At 35.7% G+C, this 21,470-nt stretch overlaps 1 protein-coding gene across 3 annotated transcripts in view; it reads right to left on the bottom strand.

Annotated features, from left to right (window-relative positions):
* Positions 1 to 17,442: 17,442 nt before the first annotated feature.
* The window catches only part of LOC110440541 (coiled-coil domain-containing protein 78-like), a 43,758-nt gene continuing 39,730 nt past the window's right edge, over positions 17,443 to 21,470 (bottom strand). For all 3 annotated transcript variants that reach the window (XM_021483695.1, XM_021483679.1, XM_021483688.1), the window contains 2 exons: positions 20,497 to 20,670; positions 17,443 to 18,724 (listed from right to left, as the gene is read on the bottom strand). In XM_021483695.1, the coding sequence (XP_021339370.1) occupies positions 18,604 to 18,724; positions 20,497 to 20,670 (295 nt within the window). In that variant the 3' untranslated portion in view covers positions 17,443 to 18,603. The remainder of the gene's footprint in view (positions 18,725 to 20,496; positions 20,671 to 21,470) is intronic.

A 21,470-nucleotide genomic window follows, 5' to 3' on the forward strand; every position in this document is an offset into this window, starting at 1 on the left:
GGGGGGGTATCAAAAACTATGTGAATCTAGAATATATTGCCGAGTGTGTTGAAATATTATTTCATTTTCCTGTTGGCTTAAAAAAAGTATCAGCTGCAGGTCCAGAGGAATGAAACAGTTTAGTTCACGATATAATTAAATTCTTTGTTCTACATAATTGTTGCAAGCAAAAAAGAAATGATAAGTATCTTCAACTGGATGACCACATTGACAGTGTCGGAAATGTATCAAATTTGCATGGGATAGATCATTATCTAAGGTACTAGCTCTGTTTCTTAATCTGGTATGTAAAATATTAAGTTTTCTGTCGGCAGTCAGATAATAATTTGGAACATGTAAATTTTGAAGATTTTGGAGAGAAATCTTAAACGCTGTGTGTGAAACTTTTTGTCTTATGTCTAGGTCTAATTGGTTCCAAAGTCGGATTGTAGAAGGGAAAAGGAGTGAGTTTGAAAGTTGAAGTCGGAAATTAGGTAGAGAATAATTATCGGCATTACAGAGGTGGTATTGTGAATTTTCTGAGACAAGAGGAGACATTAGAGAAGTAAGATAGGTTGCTGTGAATTTATTGTGAATTTTGTAGAATAGTTGAAGTTTTCTCATAGATTTTCTCTGAGATAAGGGTTCGAATCCACTTTCAGAGTATAAAGATACTCTGCTAGACTAAGAGGGTAAGCCCGTGATTATTCTAGTTTGTCTGCGTCACCGAGAGTACACCCATCCCATACCTCGCAACAGTATTCTAGTAATGGAAGAATATAGGATCTGTATATTTTATTAAGAGTACGACTATTTAATATAATATCTTAGTTGGCGCAGTACGCTTACCTGTTTTGAAACTTTTTGGCATATATTGTCCATGTGGTTACTCCAATTACAATCATTATCGATGTGGTTACTCCATTTACAATTATTATAAATGTGGTTACTCCATCCACAATTATTATCAATGTGGTTACTTCAATTACAATTATTATCAATGTGGTTACTCCATTCACAATCATTATCAATGTGGTTACTCCATTCACAATTATTATCAATGTGGTTACTTCATTTACAATTATTTTCAATGTGGTTACTCCATTCACAATTATTATCAATGTGGTTACTACATTTACAATTATTATAAATGTGGTTACTCCATCCACAATTGTTATCAATGTGGTTACTTCAATTACAATTATTATCAATGTGGTTACTCCATTCACAATTATTATCAATGTGGTTACTTCATTTACAATTATTTTCAATGTGGTTACTCCATTCACAATTATTATCAATGTGGTTACTACATTTACAATTATTATAAATGTGGTTACTCCATCCACAATTATTATCAATGTGGTTACTTCATTTACAATTATTATCAATGTGGTTACTCCATTTACAATTATTATAAATGTAGTTACTCCATTTACATATATTATCAGTGTAGTTACTTCATTTACAATTATTATCAATGTGGTTACTCCATTTACAATTATTATAAATGTAGTTACTCCATTTACATATATTATCAATGTTGTTACATCATTTACAATTATTATCAATGTGGTTACTCCATTTACAATTATTATAAATGTAGTTACTCCATTCACATTTATTATCAATGTGGTTACTTTATTTACAATTATTTTCGATATGGGTACTCCATGTACAATTATTATAAATGTGGTTACTCCAATTACAATCATTATCGATGTGGTTACTCCAATTACAACCATTATCGATGTGGTTACTCCAATTACAATCATTATCGATGTGGTTTCTCCATTTACAATTATTATCGATGTTGTTACATCATTTACAATTATTATAAATGTAGTTACTCCATTTACAACTATTATCAATGTGGTTACTCCATTTACATATATTATCAATGTAGTTACTTTATTTACAATTATTATAAATGTGGTTACTCCATTTACAATTATTATCGATGTGGTTACTTCATTTACAATTATTATCAATGTGGTTACTCCATTTACATATATTATCAGTGTAGTTACTTTATTTACAATTATTTTCGATATGGGTACTCCATGTACAATTATTATAAATGTGGTTACTTCAATTACAATCATTATCGATGTGGTTACTCCAATTACAATCATTATCGATGTGGTTACTCCATTTACAATTATTATAAATGTGGTTACTCCAATTACAATCATTATCGATGTGGTTACTCCAATTACAATCATTATCGATGTGGTTTCTCCATTTACAATTATTATCGATGTTGTTACATCATTTACAATTATTATCAATGTGGTTACTTCATTTACAATTATTATAAATGTGGTTACTCCATTTACAATTATTATAAAATCAATGTGGTTACTCCATTTACATATATTATCAGTGTAGTTACTTTATTTACAATTATTTTCGATATGGGTACTCCATGTACAATTATTAAAAATGTGGTTACTCCATTTACAATTATTATCGATGTGGTTACTTCATTTACAATTATTATCGATGTGGTTACTCCATTTAAAACTATTATCGATGTGGTTACTCCATTTACAATTATTATCAATGTGGTTACTCCATTTACAATTATTATAAATGTAGTTACTCCATTTACAACTATTATCAATGTGGTTACTCCATTTACATATATTATCAGTGTAGTTACTTTATTTACAATTATTATCGATGTGGGTACTCCATTTACAATTATTATCAATGTGGTTACTCCATTTAAAATTACAAACGAATATTTAAACAAATATTATTTTTTGAATATCTATCTTTAAGAATAAGACCTTTTATTTCAAAATTTGTCAAATAAGTTTATTTTATTGAGGAATGTTTTGGGCTGTTGTAGTTTTTTGGGGCAAAATACTTGGGGCGTTATGTTTTTTGGGGGCGAACTGATTGGGGCGATATGAATCAACTTTGTGCCGTTACAGTTTTGGGGCGAATCGTCTGACACCGTTTCAGATTAAAAGATCAAATATTTAAAGTTAAAAACAGGGGTGGATTGCTAGGGTCTGTATATATATGATCATTGGGGGTGTCATTTTTACCGAAAGTCGATCTAATCCCCTAAAACATGTCAAATAACTCTGAACACCTTAGTTTAGATCCAAATATAGCTGTAACAAATTCTCAGGTCCATGTGCTATAGCAGTGCGCTCTGGCCCCACACCTATCTGTCTAAATGTCTAAGTCTGGTGTCAGGGCCAGAGGAAACTCGGGATAGCCTGACCATTGATTGACAGGTGATGTTTGCTAGAAATAATAATAACTTCTGTATTTCTCGTGATAATTTACTTCATAAATAATGAAATATATCTTGCTATATTTTATCCAATATAACAATGATGAATTATTGGTTATCTTTTCCTTGATAATTAACTCCATATAAATAATAAAAATACATTTACAAGTATGCCCGATTAACATCGATATACATATAGTTGGCTTTAATTACATATAAGTTGGTAATATATATATCAGTTGTATTAGGTGTTTACTTTCTGTATTGGGTAAATTGATGTTTGTATTGGGTAAATCGGCGCTTGTATTGGGTAGTTTTGGGTTGTAATGGGTAAATCGACATTTGTATTGGGTTGTATTGGGTAAATCGACATTTGTATTGGGTAGTATTGAGTTGTATTGGGTAATCGACGTTTGTATTGGGTAGTATTGGGTTGTATTGGGTTGTATTGGGTAAATCGACGTTTGTATTTGGTAGTATTAAGTTGTATTGAGTAAATCGACGTTTGTATTCGGCAGTATTGAGTTGTATTGGGTAAATCAACATTTGTATTGGGTAGTATCGAGTTGTATTAGGTTGTATTGGGTTGTATTGGGTAAATCGACGTTTGTATTTGGTAGTATTGGGTTGTATTGAGTAAATCGACGTTTGTATTCGGCAGTATTGAGTTGTATTGGGTTGTATTGGGTTGTATTAGGTAAATCAACGTTTGTATTGGGTAGTATTGGGTTGTATTGGGTAAATCGACGTTTGTATTTGGTAGTATTGGGTTGTATTGAGTAAATCGACGTTTGTATTCGGCAGTATTGAGTTGTATTGGGTTGTATTGGGTTGTATTAGGTAAATCGACATTTGTATTGGGTAGTATTGAGTTGTATTGGGTTGTATTGGGTTGTATTAGGTAAATCGACGTTTGTATTGGGTAGTATTGGGTTGTATTGGGTAGTATTGGGTTGTATTGGGTAAATCGACGTTTGTATTTGGTAGTATTGAGTTGTATTGAGTAAATCGACGTTTGTATTCGGCAGTATTGAGTTGTATTGGGTAAATCGACATTTGTATTGGGTTGTATTGAGTTGTATTGGGTAAATCGACATTTATATTGGGTAGTATTGAGTTGAATTGGTCAAATTGACAGACCCAGTAGTATGGAACGCCAAATTAACATATATTCAATTAATTGTACATATCTTCAAATAATTGGTGATACGTACAATTAACCTATCTACAATTGAATTGCACATTTTAACTGAACTTTAACTTTAACTGAATTGTACATATCTTCAATTATTTGAATATACATGTATGTTAATTTGGTGTTCCTTACAGTAGTCATGCCAATATGAATATTGAGAATAATATTGGTACCATTTTAATAGTTAACTCAATGTATATGAAATGTGAAACCACAATTATAAATGGAATATTTCTAGATTTTTCAAAAGCACGTACTGCCCTTGGTGACTGGTATATTTTCAGAAAAACAGTTTGGATTCCAGGTAACAGTCAAGTGTTTCTAAAACAGCATTTAGGGTTCACATCACATGTGTTACACTGGCATTGACGAGTATAAAGATATCAGTCGCAGGTTATTCTGATCAAGGCCATACATACCTCTCAGTGAATATATTTTAGTGGGGAAATTTCTAATTGGAATGTACCAAGTAGACTTGAAGGTGTTGATTGTAATTTTGGTTCATAACCCATGGCCAAGGTCAAGGAGTACAAAGGTAAAAGGTAAATTATTTTAAAAGTTTGCATGGGCTCTTAACAATTCAACGATTTAATTCTACTTAAAAGACAAAAGTATAGTAGTTAATTCTGATTATGTACAGTGTATAAATGGAAAGATGCTATAGTCATTCAACTCTTAAGTCTTAGGTTAAGCACTCCTATACGACCAAGGTCATGTAAAGGGGTCAGAGGTTAAATTATAGTAATGATTGTATGAACCATACCTACTGGACGGTTTCATGTCTGTCTTGATCATGATAAGACAACTGCCATGTGCAATTCTGGAGTCCATTCACCCAAAGTCATTATGTCACAGCGAGGGGTCAAACTTCCTTTACAGATTAAAGTCAAAATTATCGCTGGATGACAGGACAGTGTGTTGATGTAATTCGACATGATTAATAGGCATCTCAAGTTCATAATCCAAATCATAGTAACAGATTTTACAGTATTGCAGATGGATACAATTATGATGGGAATGAGTGCCACATGCATTTCTTGAAGTATACTCTAAGGCTAAGGTTACACCAAAATGAGGTCAACTTCAACCATAAGGTGGTCATTCTAAATGACTGAGCATGCTAGTTATGAAACTTTATCCAGGATCTAAAAGTATTTTTTTGTAATTGCCATACTTGTAATAAAGCGAATGGCTTTATTAACATATACATCTGTATGATAAATTAACATATACATCTGTATGATAACTTAAAATCGGTTTGAAGTTGAATAAAAGGTGGGGTCAACATTTGGCCCCCTCTTTGATTTCTCTTATTCTTTAGTCATATGTAGATACGTAAAAATGATCAATAAGAATTCTATTTTGAAAACGAATTATGATAGTGTACAGTGCATAAAATTACTGATATTTTGATACTAAATATGTTATATTGGTATACATTAAGTAAGCGTAGTGATACTTTTAATTAGAAACACATGCAAAATTTTCACAGAATTTAAAATATAACCAACATTGTCAACTTGCCTATATATAGTTACAATGGTAGTCTATATAATAACATCTTTAAAAACTTTCCATATATCTACAGAATCATTTTTATGAAATACCAAAACCGGTAAGGTACTTTTTTAGCATGCTAAACATGATCAAAGGCCAATTTCACATAATCATGGAGATTTGATTATTAATGTTTTTTATGGTTATATATACATACCGATACATTTTCTGTTTTTGTATTATAACAAATTACTTTATTATATAACGTTTGTTTGAAATTTATGTGCAACAGTAACAACTCATGAATATGTATTCTACCAAAGTAATTGTTCCTCTGGAGAACTACTTAAGGTTGAGATTGTGTTATAGACAACGATATGTAATAATATAAAAAATAATAACATAATTTTAATAGTAAAACTATTATACAATTAAGTATACACCCCACAACGAAGTTAGTGTGGTATACTGGAATCAGCTTGTCCATCCGTCTGTCCGTCCGTAGAAAAAGATTGTCCGGACAACTCCTTCTAAAGTAATGGACCGATTTCAACAAAAGTTCCCAGATATGATCACTACCACCTGAAGTTTTGCATGCAGGTATTATTTTTTTCATTCTGACCCTTGTTTAACAAAGTTATGGCCCTTTGTTGAAAAAATCCTTGTCCGGACATGCCCACCAAAACCAAGGGGTCAATTTCAACGAAAGTGTTCAGATATGATAACTACTACCTGGTGTTGTGCATACAGGTTATTCTTTTTTCAATCTGACCCCTTTTTAACGGAGAAATGACCCTTTGTTGAAAAACACTTGTCCAGACAACTCCTCCAAAATTATGGCGCCAATTTCAACGGAAGTTTATAGATATGGTAACTGCCCCCTGACATTGTGCATCCAAGTAGTACGTTTTCATTCCGACCCTTGTCTGACTCCCAATACAAACATTTTATTCTAGCAAATTTGATTGTGTAACCTTGAACGAAGGTCAATGTCATCAATGTTTACAAAACTTAAATCCATTCACATAAACAACCTACTTGCCAAATATCAAGACCCATTGACCTTTGGTCATGAAGAAACACAACTTAAAGGAAAATTGGAAAGAAAGCTATGTTTTTCTCTTTTTTTTTTAATCAAAAGTGTTATATGATTTTACCGGTTGTCAATTTTTTTGAAATTTCTAGTGTTGAAAGTTATTATTAGTAGCCATCTTTCAAGCAAGTTTGAAAAATAGACTGGTTTTAGAACTATGTAAATTAACGTGTCAAAAAAGGAAATTTTCTCATTAGTAATGAAATTTCACATACTTTTCTGCTTTAATATTCAATAAAGAGAACAATTCTTTCTTAAAATAGTGTACTATTTGGTATCAAAATAACAGATGGAATATAATGCACACAATGATGATATAATTTTAAGGTAATTGTGTCATTTAAATGCTCTAGGAGGAAGTGTATTACCACACCTTTAACACCCACACAGATGTAAGTCAATGAGGTCCCATTTGTCATAAAATGAATTCTAAAAATAACTGTTCCTGATTTAAGCCTTCTATACCCATACCTTTTTGGATTTATCTTGTTTTGAAATTCCAAGCGGGGGCCAACGCTAATGTTAAATCTCCATAGGCGTAGACCCTACCTTTTAGCACAGTCTACCCTTTATTGTGACCCAGAATAAGCATGGAGGTAACTAATTCACCCACAAGTCTGAGCCCTCTAGTCCCAAGGATGATAAAAGCTGTCATAAACCAAGGCCTATGTTTTTCTTTGAAGAACCCCTCACCTGTGACATTAACTGCATAAATGTCATTTATTGGAACACATTTGCTAGCCTTTTTTAAATAATTCATACAATAAAATATGAATCCAGTTTTATGGTTCATAAGAAGAAGTCATTTGTGAAATGGCTTGAACATTTGACCCATGGTTTTAAATGAAAGTGGTTTTGTTTTGTGGTATTTGACTGAAATCTCCAACCCTTAAGCCCAGAAACCTACAGGCCTAAAATATATTTCAACTAGGCCTCATGGTTGGTAAGAAGATGACTGTAATATTTTGACAGAGTTTTTCCTGTGAATTCAAAATTGGGTTAAGTCATTAATTTGCACAATCTGGAAAAACTTAATTAAACGAGCATTACTGCAGCTCAATTTAATCACATAACACCAGTTAGACCTTATACATCTGTAGATGTCTGATTTTCTTTTTGAAAACAATTGACTTGGGACCTTAAAAGTCGGTCAATGTGTTTTATTTTAACAAGTGTCATTGCCCTTTACTACAATAAACAGTATATGCCAAACATTACAACTTTGAGACCTTATAATTCTGCAGAAGTCAACTAAGATCGTGGTAATTGTGTGAATGTTTTCCAGAGTCAGAAGTTATGAATGGCCGATTAAGTTTTTTGTGTTAAGGACTAAATACTGCAAGGGCCAGGTTACTTCACATGTTTTATGAGTAAAACATGTTGCACAGCATTTTTGTAACATTGACATTTTACCTCTGTGACCTTGGTTGTATTTTTGTGTTTAGGTCAGTCATGTGATAAGTAATAAGTATTAGCTAGGGTCACACAACAGCACGTGCTAATGCTCCTCTATGAGTACAGCATGTTGGGTAACTTTTTGAAACCTTGACCTTTGACTTTGCCCTCTGTGGAGACCCATGTCTTTTACAACACACTGATGTGTATTCAAAAGTTCAAGGTCATACATTGAGGTTTAAATCCTGGCCTTATGTCTGCATGGACTCTTCATATTAATATGTATAATTTCTGACTAGCTGACAAATCATCATAGGAGCCTTCTTAACCCATGGTAATGTCCCGAATATCCCACAAAACTATCAAGACTCAAATAACCCTCAGGACCTCATTGAACCACAGACAAGCCCTCAAACTCACATAACTGTAAATTTAACACCATTGCTATGCAATTAATTCATAACACCAGTCCAAGGCTTTTCCTCACCATTCAGTCAAACGAATGAGGGTACGTATGGTCAACACCCTGTCACCACAATAGTGACATTTCCACACTCTCCTAGCATGAAGCTAAACTGGAACAAGTGTATACCCATGGCTGAACAGGTGTAGCAAGTTATCAACTCTGAATGACTCCTGATACGAAGCCACAATACTCATCACGGTGGAAACAAAGCCACAATACTGAAGGTGGATACAAAGCCACAATAATCATCAAGGTGGATACAAAGCCACAATACTCATCAAGGTGGATACAAAGCCACAATAATCATCAAGGTGGGAACAAAGCCACAATACTCATCAAGGTGGGTACAAAGCCACCATACTCAAGGTGGATACAAAGCCACAATATTCAGGTGGATACAAAACCACCATACTCATCAATGTGGATACAATGCCACAATACTCAAGGTGGAAACAAAGACGCAGTACCCATCAAGGTGGGTACAAAGCCACCATATTCAAGGTGGATACAAAGCCACAATACTCAAGGTGGATACAAAGCCACAATATTCATCAAGGTGGATAGAAAAACACAATATTCATCAAGGTGGATACAAAGCCAACATACTCAGGTGGATACAAAACCACCATACTCATCAATGTGGATACAAAGCCACAATAATCCTCAAGGTGGATGCAAAATCACAATACTCATCAAGGTGGATACAAAGCCACAATACTACTCAAGGTTGATTCAAAGTCACAATACTCATCAAGGTGGATACAAAGCCACAAAATTCAAGGAGGATACAAAGCCACAATACTACTCAAGGTTGATTCAAAGTCACAATACTCATCAAGGTGGATACAAAGCCACAATACTACTCAAGGTGGATTCAAAGTCACAATACTCATCAAGGTGGATACAAAGCCACAAAATTCAAGGTGGATACAAAGCCACAATACTCAAGGTGGATGCAAAGTCACAATACTCATCAAGGTGGATACAAAGCCACAATACTCAAGGTCGAAACAAAGCCACAATACTCAGGTGAATACAAAGCCACAATACTCATCAAGGTGGATACAAAACCATCATACTCGTCAAGGTGGATACAAAGCCACAATACTCATCAAGGTGGATACAAAGCCACAATACTCGGGTGGATACAAAACCACCATACTCATCAATGTGGATACAAAACCAACATACTCATCAATGTGGATAAAAAGCCACAATACTCCTCAAGTTGGATACAAAGTCACAATACTCATCAAGGTGGATTCAAAGCCACAATACTCCTCAAGGTGGATACAAAGTCACAATACTCATCAAGGTGGATACAAAGCCAAAAAACTCAAGGTGGATACAAAGCCACAATACTCAAGGTGGATACAAAGTCACAATATTCATCCAGATGGATACAAAGCCACAATACTAATCAAGGTGGATACAAAACCACCATACTCATCAATATGGATACAAAGCCACCATACTCATCAAGGTGGATACAAAGCCACGCAATTCATCAAGGTGGATACAAAGCCACACTACTCATCAAGGTGTGGATACAAAGCCACAATACTCCTCAAGGTGTGGATACAAAACCGCAATACTCATCAATGTGGATACAAAGCCACCATACTCATCAAGGTGGATACAAAGTCACAATACTCAAGGTGGATACAAAGCCACAATACTCCTCAAGTTGGATACAAAGCCACAATACTCATCAAGGTGTGGATACAAAACCGCAATACTCATCAATGTGGATACAAAGCCACCATACTCATCCAGGTGGATACAAAGCCACAATACTCATCCAGGTGGATGCAAAGCCACAATACTCAAGGTGGATACAAAGTCACAATACTCAAGGTGAATACAAAGTCACAATACTCATCCAGATGGATACAAAGACGCAATATTCAAGGTGGATACAAAGTCACAATCCTCAAGGTGAATACAAAGTCACAATACTCATCAAGGTGGATACAATGTCACAATACTCATCCAGGTGGATGCACAGCCACAATACTCAAGGTGGATACAAACAACAATACTAAAGGTGGATACAAAGCCACAATCCTCAAGGTGGGAACAAAGCCACAATACCCAAGGTGGATACAAAGCCACAGCACTCATCAAGGTGGATACAAACCCACAATACTCAAGGTGGATAGAAAGCCACAATACTCAAGGTGAATACAAAGCCACAATACTCAAGGTGGATACAAACAACAATACTCAAGGTGGATACAAAGCCACAATACTCAATGTTAGTACAAAGCCACAATACTCAAGGTGGGAACAAAGCCACAATACTCAAGGTGGATACAAAGCCACAATACTCAATGTGGATACAAACAACAATACTCATCAATGTGGGTACAAAGCCACCATCCTCATCAATGTGGGTACAAAGTCACCATACTCATCAAGGTGGATACAAAGCCACAATACGCAAGGTGGATACAAACAACAATACTCATCAAGGTGGATACAAAGCCACAACACTCATCAAGGTGGATACAAAGCCACAACACTCATCAAGGTGGATACAAAGCCACAACACTCATCAAGGTGGATACAAAGCCACAACACTCAACAAGGTGGATACAAAGCCACAATACTCAAGGAGGATACAAAGCCACAATACTCAAGCAAGGTGGATACAAAGCCACAATAATCATCAAGGTGGATACAAAGCCACAATACTAAAGGTGGATACAAAGCCACAATACTCAATGTGGATACAAACAACAATACTCATCAATGTGGGTACAAAGCCACCATCCTCATCAATGTGGGTACAAAGTCACCATACTCATCAAGGTGGAAACAAAGCCACAATACTCATCAAGGTGGATACGAAGCCACAATACTCAAGGTGGATACAAACAACAATACTCATCAATGTTGGTACAAAGCCACAATACTCAAGGTGGATACAAAGCCAAAATACTCAAGGTGGATACAAACAACAATACTCATCAATGTGGGTACAAAGCCACCATACTCATCAATGTGGGTACAAAGTCACCATACTCATCAAGGTGGATACAAAGCCACAATACTCATCAAGGTGGATACAAACAACAATACTCATCAATGTGGGTACAAAGCCACCATACTCATCAAGGTGGGTACAAAGCCACAATACTCAAGGTGGATACAAAGCCACAATACTCAAGGTGGATACAAACAACAATACTCATCAATGTGGGTACAAAGCCACCATACTCATCAAGGTGGGTACAAAGCCACAATACTCAAGGTGGATACAAAGCCACAATACTCAAGGTGGATACAAAGCCACAATATTCAAGGTGGATACAAAGCCACAATACTCATCAGTGTGGGTACAAAGCCACAATACTCATCCAGGTGGATACAAAGCCACCATACTCATCAAGGTGGATACAAAGCCACAATATTCAAGGTGGATACAAAGTCACAATACTCATCCAGATGGATACAAAGACGCAATATTCAAGGTGGATACAAAGCCACAATACTCCTCAATGTTGGTACAAAGCCACCATACTCATCCAGGTGGATACAAAGCCACAATACTCATCAAGGTGAATACAAAGCCACAATACTCAAGGTGGATACAAAGCCACCATACTCATCCAGGTGGATACAAAGCCACCATACTCATCCAGGTGGATACAAAGCCACAATACTCATCAAGGTGGATACAAAGCCACAATATTCAAGGTGGATACAAAGTCACAATACTCATCAGGGTGGATACAAAGTCACAATACTCATCCAGGTGGATACAAAGACGCAATATTCAAGGTGGATACAAAGCCACAATACTCCTCAATGTTGGTACAAAGCCACCATACTCATCCAGGTGGATACAAAGCCACAATACTCATCAAGGTGAATACAAAGCCACAATACTCAAGGTGGATACAAAGCCACAATACTCAAGGTGAATACAAAGCCACAATACTCAAGGTGAATACAAAGCCACAATACTCAAGGTGAATACAAAGCCACAATACTCAAGGTGGATACAAAGCCACAATACTCAAGGTGGATACAAAGTCACAATACTCAAGGTGGATACAAAGTCACAATACTCATCAAGGTGGATACAAAGCCACAATACTCAAGGTGGATACAAAGCCACAATACTCATCAAGGTGGATACAAAGCCACAGCACTCATCAAGGTGGATACAATGCCACAATACTCCTCAATGTTGGTACAAAGCCACCATACTCATCCAGGTGGATACAAAGCCACAATACTCAAGGAGGATACAAAGCCACAATACTCATCAAGGCGGATACAAAGTCACAATACTCATCAAGGTGGATACAAACAACAATACTCATCAATGTTGGTACAAAGCCACAATACTCAAGGTGGATACAAACAACAATACTCATCAATGTGGGTACAAAGCCACCATACTCATCCAGGTGGATACAAAGCCACAATCCTCATCAAGGTGAATACAAAGCCACAATACTCCAGGTGAATACAAAGCCACAATACTCAAGGGGGATACAAAGCCACAATACTCATCAAGGTGAATACAAAGCCACAATACTAGGTGGGAACAAAGCCACAATACTCAAGGTGGATACAAAGCTACCATACTCATCAAGGTGGATACAAAGCCACCATACTTATCAAGGTGGATACAAAGCCACCATACTCATCAGGGTGGATACAAAGCCACCATATTCATCAAACTTGTTACAAAGTCACCAGTATCAACAAGGTGAATACAAAGCCACAATACTCAAGATGAATACAAAGCCACAATACTCAAGGTGGAAACAAAGCCCCAATACTCATCAAGGTGGATACAAAGCCACAGCACTACTCCTCAAGTTGGATACAAAGCCACAATACTCAGCAAGGTGTGGATACAAAACCGCAATACTCATCAATGTGGATACAAAGCCACCATACTCATCCAGGTGGATACAAAGCCACAATCCTCATCAAGGTGAATACAAAGCCACAATACTCATCAAGGTATACAAAGCCACAATACTCATCAAGGTATACAAAGCCACAATACTCATCAAGGTGAATACAAAGCCACAATACTCCAGGTGAATACAAAGCCACAATACTCAAGATGAATACAAAGCCACAATACTCAAGGTGGAGACACAGCCACAATACTCAAGGTGGATACAAAACCACCATACTCATCAATATGGATACAAAGCCACCATACTCATCAAGGTGGTTACAAAGCCACCATATTCATCAAACTTGTTACAAAGTCACCAGTATCTACAAGGTGAATACAAAGCCACAATACTCCAGGTGAATACAAAGCCACAATACTCAAGATGAATACAAAGCCACAATACTCAAGGTGGATACAAACAACAATACTCATCAAGGTGGATACAAAGCCACCATACTCATCAAGGTGGATACAAAGCCACCATATTCATCAAACTTGTTACAAAGTCACCAGTATCAACAAGGTGAATACAAAGCCACAATACTCATTAGTCATACTTTCAAATCTCGTCTCATGTTTTCTCACACACATGTCAAGCTGATGTTGGCTTGTAGTTTTTTCTGAGCTCACACCAACATTTTGTTACTTGTTCAGTCTAACACAGCTTTTTTCAGTTCACATACACTTTCTCACTTTGCATAAGGGAGATGGTGTACTGCCAGCAGGAGACCCTATTTCCAAAACATAATAAATCGGTGGGTTTTATTTTAAGTTATGTAAAATGAAATATTTAAGATTACAAACTAAGAATACATTGAGTTTGAGCACAGACCATGATTTGAGAATGTTTTAATGATGTGTGACCTTGTTTACAATATACCAGGTAAACAGTAGGCACAGATTAGACATGAAGTCTGAAGTTTACAGAGAAAACAAAACAACAACATTTTAGTTTTCATTTGTGTATTCTTTTCAGCATGATAGGAATCTATATCACAATTGTGTTACTGCATGCTTGAAACTAAACATAATCATATATATGACATTGACATTATCACATTTAAAACATAAATATGTAATCTGTTAAATAATGGTCATAAAGCTGAACTAGAATGCAGATATCCTTCTGTATGCAGATATACAAAACATGAAGTTTTACTTTATCCCAGTGGAATACCTATTTAAACGTGTATTTAAAGAAAAGTTTTGTTTGTATGAGAAAAATTGCAATGTCATAAACTTAACTCTGTAAAATATAAAGTCAGTTCAGGACCTTTCCTTTATAATAACTGCAGAGAATATAATCAAGGAATAAAGGCATCTCAACACCATCAGGATGTTTTGTGTTCCTTTATTTCTTGATTATGTTGTATTAGCAAGGAGCTCTATAGAATCCACTCACAGATCCGCCCTAGGACGCTACCGCAAAGTTCTACTTTAGGAGTGTTGGAGCACCAATTATTTGTTAACTGCAGAGAAGAATACTTTCTCTTCAATTTCATCAAAGAAATTTAAATATTTATAAGCAAATCCTGCAAGATTTCCTCATACCAAGTTATAAATACATCATACATTTACTGACAGTAAGACTTTAACAAGCTATGTAGGTAGTGTTGATACAAACGGATCCATATATACTATATATAATCTATATACTGGATCCATATATACTATATATAATCTATAAACTGGATCCATATATACTATATATAATCTATATATTAAGTTCAAGTCAAGTATATGTAGTAAAGCAAGCCATGTAACACATTATTTTAACCAGATTGATGATAACATAAACAGTCTAACTTATCATACTCATTTATAAAGGATGCCTATACACTGGGGATATGTATGGAAAATTGTATTCCAGAAATGATTTTCAGAAAAACTGAGAAAGAAAAGGGATTAAAGTATTGTCTAACTGGAAAATGATTACCATAGAATTTTTGGTTTATTAAGTATGTAGAGACACGTTTGTCCTAAGGAGGCTTCCAAATACACCAACAATTTCTATAGTTAATAAATATGGCACAGACACACACCTTAGGAAGAAAAAAAAACATTTCTTGCAACAATATTGCGAAAATGGTTCTTGTCATATTTTTACACCAAACTAGGATGCATAGAATAAATCAGAACAAATAAAGCTGTATGTTACATCATGTCAGAAAGAGGTGGCAGTAGCTCAAGGATGGACACTGGGATATATACATTATTCTGCAATGACAGAGTCAGGAATCTGTGTGATGAGAAATGATAAATCAGGATTTAACCTTATGTGTGATGAGAAAATAGTGATAGAGTCAGGAACCTGTGACATTATAAAAAAAATATACTGGAAGGCACAGGAATCTGCAAAGAGGAAAGCGTGATAGCAACAGGATTTAACTGTACACTGACTATGGTTATATAGGGTCAGGAACCTTAATGAGAAAACAATCAGCCTATATAGCTATGGGGTAAGAAACTAGTGAAAAGAGACAATGAGCATAAAGTTAGGAACCTGTGGATCAATAATTGGCCGAGGGAAATGAGCAATAGACAGGACACTGAATACAAACCTTAAAGTACATGTGAATGCAGGTAGTACATGTTCTTCCTGCAGGGCTGATTTAATGCAGAGTACTTTCAAGGATTTTCGGACATATCCAAATATGAGCTACATATTTAGTGCAGATCAGATATTCCTATACATTCAAATAAGGCACAGACCAGTTAAAAATACTCCTTCGAAAAGTGATTTGTGACAAATCAATTATTGGCAAGATGGAAATAATTAATATAAACTGCAATATACCATTCCCCTAATTAACCCCACCAAAACAAATCAGAGGGAGACGAGCAGTTTTAGTTTTTTTATAATATATTACACAACTGATAATTAATTATTAAAACATGAAATAAATAAATGAAAACATGAACAATGTGTAAAATGTGTTTCATACATACTGTGTACAGAAATTCACTTCTATTTTCAAAGGATATAAAACTTTTTAATTTCTCATAGAATCTTTTTAATGATTTATACGATATTTTATTTTGTTTTCATTTTATTTTATATAACAGAAAATGTATATTACTATAACAAACTGTTTTGGTGCATTGCGATTAAACATTGTTAAGGGAGGTAACTCATGAAGATCGTTTTGCTCATATTTTTTATTAACTTCCAACTTAAATATTTTCAATAAGTTTATATTTTTTTAATCTGTATTTTTTACTTACTTATGCTAAAATTAATCTTCTGAAAACCTTTTCAAGTTTAATACCAGAATATCCAAAGGGACTAGGATTTGTCAATTTCGTGCAAATGTGTTAGTTTCTTTAAACTTTTTTCTCGGATTCCATCGCAACTTCCTGCGATAAACTTAATAAGATGTGTTACTAAAAACTGATCAAATATTTAGTCAGTTCATGTTATGAAAATTCATTATCTCATTTATCTTGTTCAGACAATAAATACTAATAAATGTATATGAAATTCATCATAAATTACCATGAACACTGGTAAAATACATAAATACATATGATTCTATAACATTTGTAAATAAATACATATTTTCATTATAATATCTACTCATGTAATTATCAGAAAATAAATACATACAATTTGTGGGAAGATGTATGTGAAAAATCTATATATAAAGTTTTAATTTTACAAATATACCCCTTAGCTACAATTACATGTTTTATACAATAATGTGCAACATTGATATCATAGAAAGAATTAGTACATATTGTAAGCTAGTAACATAAAACCACTTTTATCTAACTGCAGATAGTTTACACTTAATGAAAATTTCTATGTAAGCTAGTAACATAAAACCACTTTTATATAACTGCAGATAGCTTACACTTAATGAATATTTATATATTCATATTAGCACCTATTCTCCAATGTAAACTACCCTGTTCTGTTTCTTGGTTATATTTCTCTCATTCAGGTGTGTGTATGATAAAACTGTCCAGGAGAAGAAAGGGGTGTTCTACCTTACATCCCATTTCATGTGACATTGAAATGATATACACAAATGATAAGACAAAAAAAAACACTCTTTGGATTTTTGAACAGGGCCAAAGCCTATTATCAATCATTCTCCACTTACCCAACACTGTAAAAACCTTATACGCATAAATACCATGATAGAGAAATTCTGCCAGATAAAGCCATTGACAGCCTTTCTTCATAGGGTTAGAAAAACAAATGTATCACTTACAACTTCTTTATATCATAGTAAAACCTGATGACTTATCCAGACCTTACCAGATCTATCGGGTAAAAACATCCAAAATATGTCCCATGTGTTGGTAGTGGTACAACAGTGGATCTTTTTTATGGTATATCATGTTTGAGAACCTAGAATGTATATGTTATAACCTTGGCTGAAATGACCCAGTGACCACCTAAAAGTCTATAAGCTACAACCTGAGCTAACTCACTTACAATACACCTGTTTCTACCCACTGATATCCTACAATAGTGCCATACGGTAAACAAATGAGTTTTTAACAACTTTCCTTTGCAAATCTGTGTATCCTGGACTTGAACAAACATCTTTGCGTGATCTTCAATGATGAAGGAGAGCCCGTTTATCGTTATAAGTAACAAGGTTTTCTACTTCCACCTCTGTCCTCTCTAAGAAATCTTCTGATACTCCGTCCACTCTATATGTTGTACTAGTTGTGCCTTGGTTGTCAAGGGCTCTTGTCACTTAGTAAGCCCCAGACCTCTGAAGTCGACCGTCCACATCAACTCTGCTGTAAGGGGCTTATATTCACTAAATTAACCTCTCCCCTACTTGCGCCTCGGGCGTCGAGGTCCTCGGTCACTGTAGCCTCCTGGGACCCCCTGAATAAGTCCTCCATCCTCATCGTAACCTAACTTTCTACGTAACTTCACAATCTCCTGTTTGTATCTGTAAGAAAGAAAGAAATTAAGGTAACATTTTAAATGACTTCATTACTGTATTTGAGCAAAGGATGGCATGTTAGCCAGCTATAGCTATTAGATAGGAGTTGAGCAAGGTATGGTATGTTAGCCAGCTATAGCTATGAGATAGGAGTTGAGCAAGGGATGGCATGTTAGCCAGCTATAGCTATTATATAGGAGTTGAGCAAGGGATGGCATGTTAGCCAGCTATAGCTAATAGATAGGAGTTGAGCAAGGAATGGCATGTTGGCCAGCTATAGCTATTAGATAGGAGAAGTCAGGACTTTATTATCGTAAATGATACATGGCCATTATCATACATAAGCATCTGATCATAGCCAAGAAAGCTGTTAGACGCATGTTAGCCAGCTATAGCTATTAGATAGGAGTTGAGTAAGGGATGGCATGTTAGCCAGCTATAGCTAATAGATAGGAGTTGAGCAAGGAATGGCATGTTGGCCAGCTATAGCTATTAGATAGGAGGTGAGCAAGGGATGGTATGTTAGCCAGCTATAGCTATTTGATAGGAGTTGAGCAAGGGATGGCATGTTAGCCAGCTATAGCTATTATATAGGAGTTGAGCAAGGGATGGCATGTTAGCCAGCTATAGCTAATAGATAGGAGTTGAGCAAGGAATGGCATGTTGGCCAGCTATAGCTATTAGATAGGAGAAATCAGAACTTTATTATCGTAAATGATACATGGCCATTGTCATACATAAGCAGCTGATCATAGCCAAGAAAGCTGTTAGACAACAGAGCAACAGCATGTATTAGCTATTAGATAGGAGTTGAGCAAGGGATGGGATGCTAGCCAGCTATAGCTATTAGATAGAAGTTGAGCAAGGGATGGCACGTTGGCCAGCTATAGCTATTAGATAGGAGAAGTCAGGACTTTATTATCGTAAATGATACATGGCCATTGTCATACAGAAGCATCTGATCATAGCCAAGAAAGCTGTTAGACGCATGTTAGCCAGCTATAGCTATTAGATAGGAGTTGACCAAGGGATGGCATGTTAGCCAGCTATAGCTAATAGATAGGAGTTGAGCAAGGAATGGCATGTTGGCCAGCTATAGCTATTAGATAGGAGTTAAGCAAGGGATGGTATGTTAGCCAGCTATATCTATTAGATAGGAGTTGAGCAAGGTATGGTATGTTAGCCAGCTATAGCTATGAGATAGGAGTTGAGCAAGGGATGGCATGTTAGCCAGCTATAGCTAATAGATAGGAGTTGAGCAAGGAATGGCATGTTGGCCAGCTATAGCTATTAGATAGGAGAAATCAGAACTTTATTATCGTAAATGATACATGGCCATTATCATACATAAGCATCTGATCATAGCCAAGAAAGCTGTTAGACAACAGAGCAACAGCATGTATTAGCTATTAGATAGGAGTTGAGCAAGGGATGGGATGCTAGCCAGCTATAGCTATTAGATAGAAGTTGAGCAAGGGATGGCATGTTGGCCAGCTATAGCTATTAGATAGGAGAAATCAGGACTTTATTATCGTAAATGATACATGGCCATTGTCATACATAAGCATCTGATCATAGCCAAGAAAGCTGTTAGACAACAGAGCAACAGCATGTATCATTGTAGGTAATGGGGCTTTCACATGCTGAAAATAGAACTGTTTATTTTAGAGGCCTTTTACATCGTGGAACAGTGATGCGAGGCCTAATCTTTCCCCAAAGCATACAGAGATTAGCAAGAGGGATGAAAAATGTGCTCGATTCGAGATAGATTGCCCCACCTGATCAGGTGTCGTTCAATGTAGTCCTGACTTTCCCGTAGCTGTTCCTTGAGGGAGGTGTTCTCACTGAGAAGTCGTGCTCTTTCCTCTTCCAGCTGCTGTTGTGTGTTCAGCGTATACTCTCTAAGCTGTTTACGCAGCATAGACCAGGAATCGGCTGGCATGTCACCAACTCTGTAACATAATAATCCATTTAAATATGAAGGGGATAGTTTCTGTTGTCATGTCAGAATGAGGTGCTCTGTGATCAGTGGAAATACTCACTGTGGCACAGTATGACTTTGTTGTATTATGTTGTTGTAACTATGCCTATTATACAACTGTGACACCAACAAATATACAATTCTCTCTGTAAACTCACACTTTCAGGAATGACCTCTCATAGAAGTATTAACACTCGCTCATATATAGGAAATATCCTTTGATTGAAAGAAAGTTGTCATGTGGTGTATGTTTTATTCCTAAACAAACTAAAACTGTCACCGGAATGGAACATTAATACCCCCAACCCGACCGGCACCAAGAACTATAGGAATAGTTCTTTCAACAAGAGGCCCATGGGCCTTAACGGTCACCTGATATATTTATACAGAGAGTTGATTTTGTTTTTAACATGAACAGAATTATTATTCAAAGTGACAAAAAAACAATAAAACCACCTTATCAATATCTAGCATACAGATTTAAGACTAAAAAGTATTTAAAACTAGCACCACTGATTCTAAACAAGGAAAATGAAGAAATTTTAGCACACTGACTCCTTTGGGCCCCACCCTACAGCCCTTGTGGGTAGGGCTGGCTCAAAATGTAATATTCAAAGTATCATTTGCCATTATAAACCATAATAACTTTTGCCGCCCCCCCCCTCCCCACCCTTCCTTCCCTAGGGTCTAAACATGAGACCCTAGGGTCATAAACCTTAAGACTAAGACCCTTCAATCTATGGAGAGTGTTTGATTCTACCATATCTTGGT

Source organism: Mizuhopecten yessoensis, unplaced genomic scaffold, assembly GCF_002113885.1.
Source record: "Mizuhopecten yessoensis strain PY_sf001 unplaced genomic scaffold, ASM211388v2 scaffold1775, whole genome shotgun sequence".
In the NCBI taxonomy this organism is placed as follows: Eukaryota; Metazoa; Mollusca; class Bivalvia; order Pectinida; family Pectinidae; genus Mizuhopecten; species Mizuhopecten yessoensis.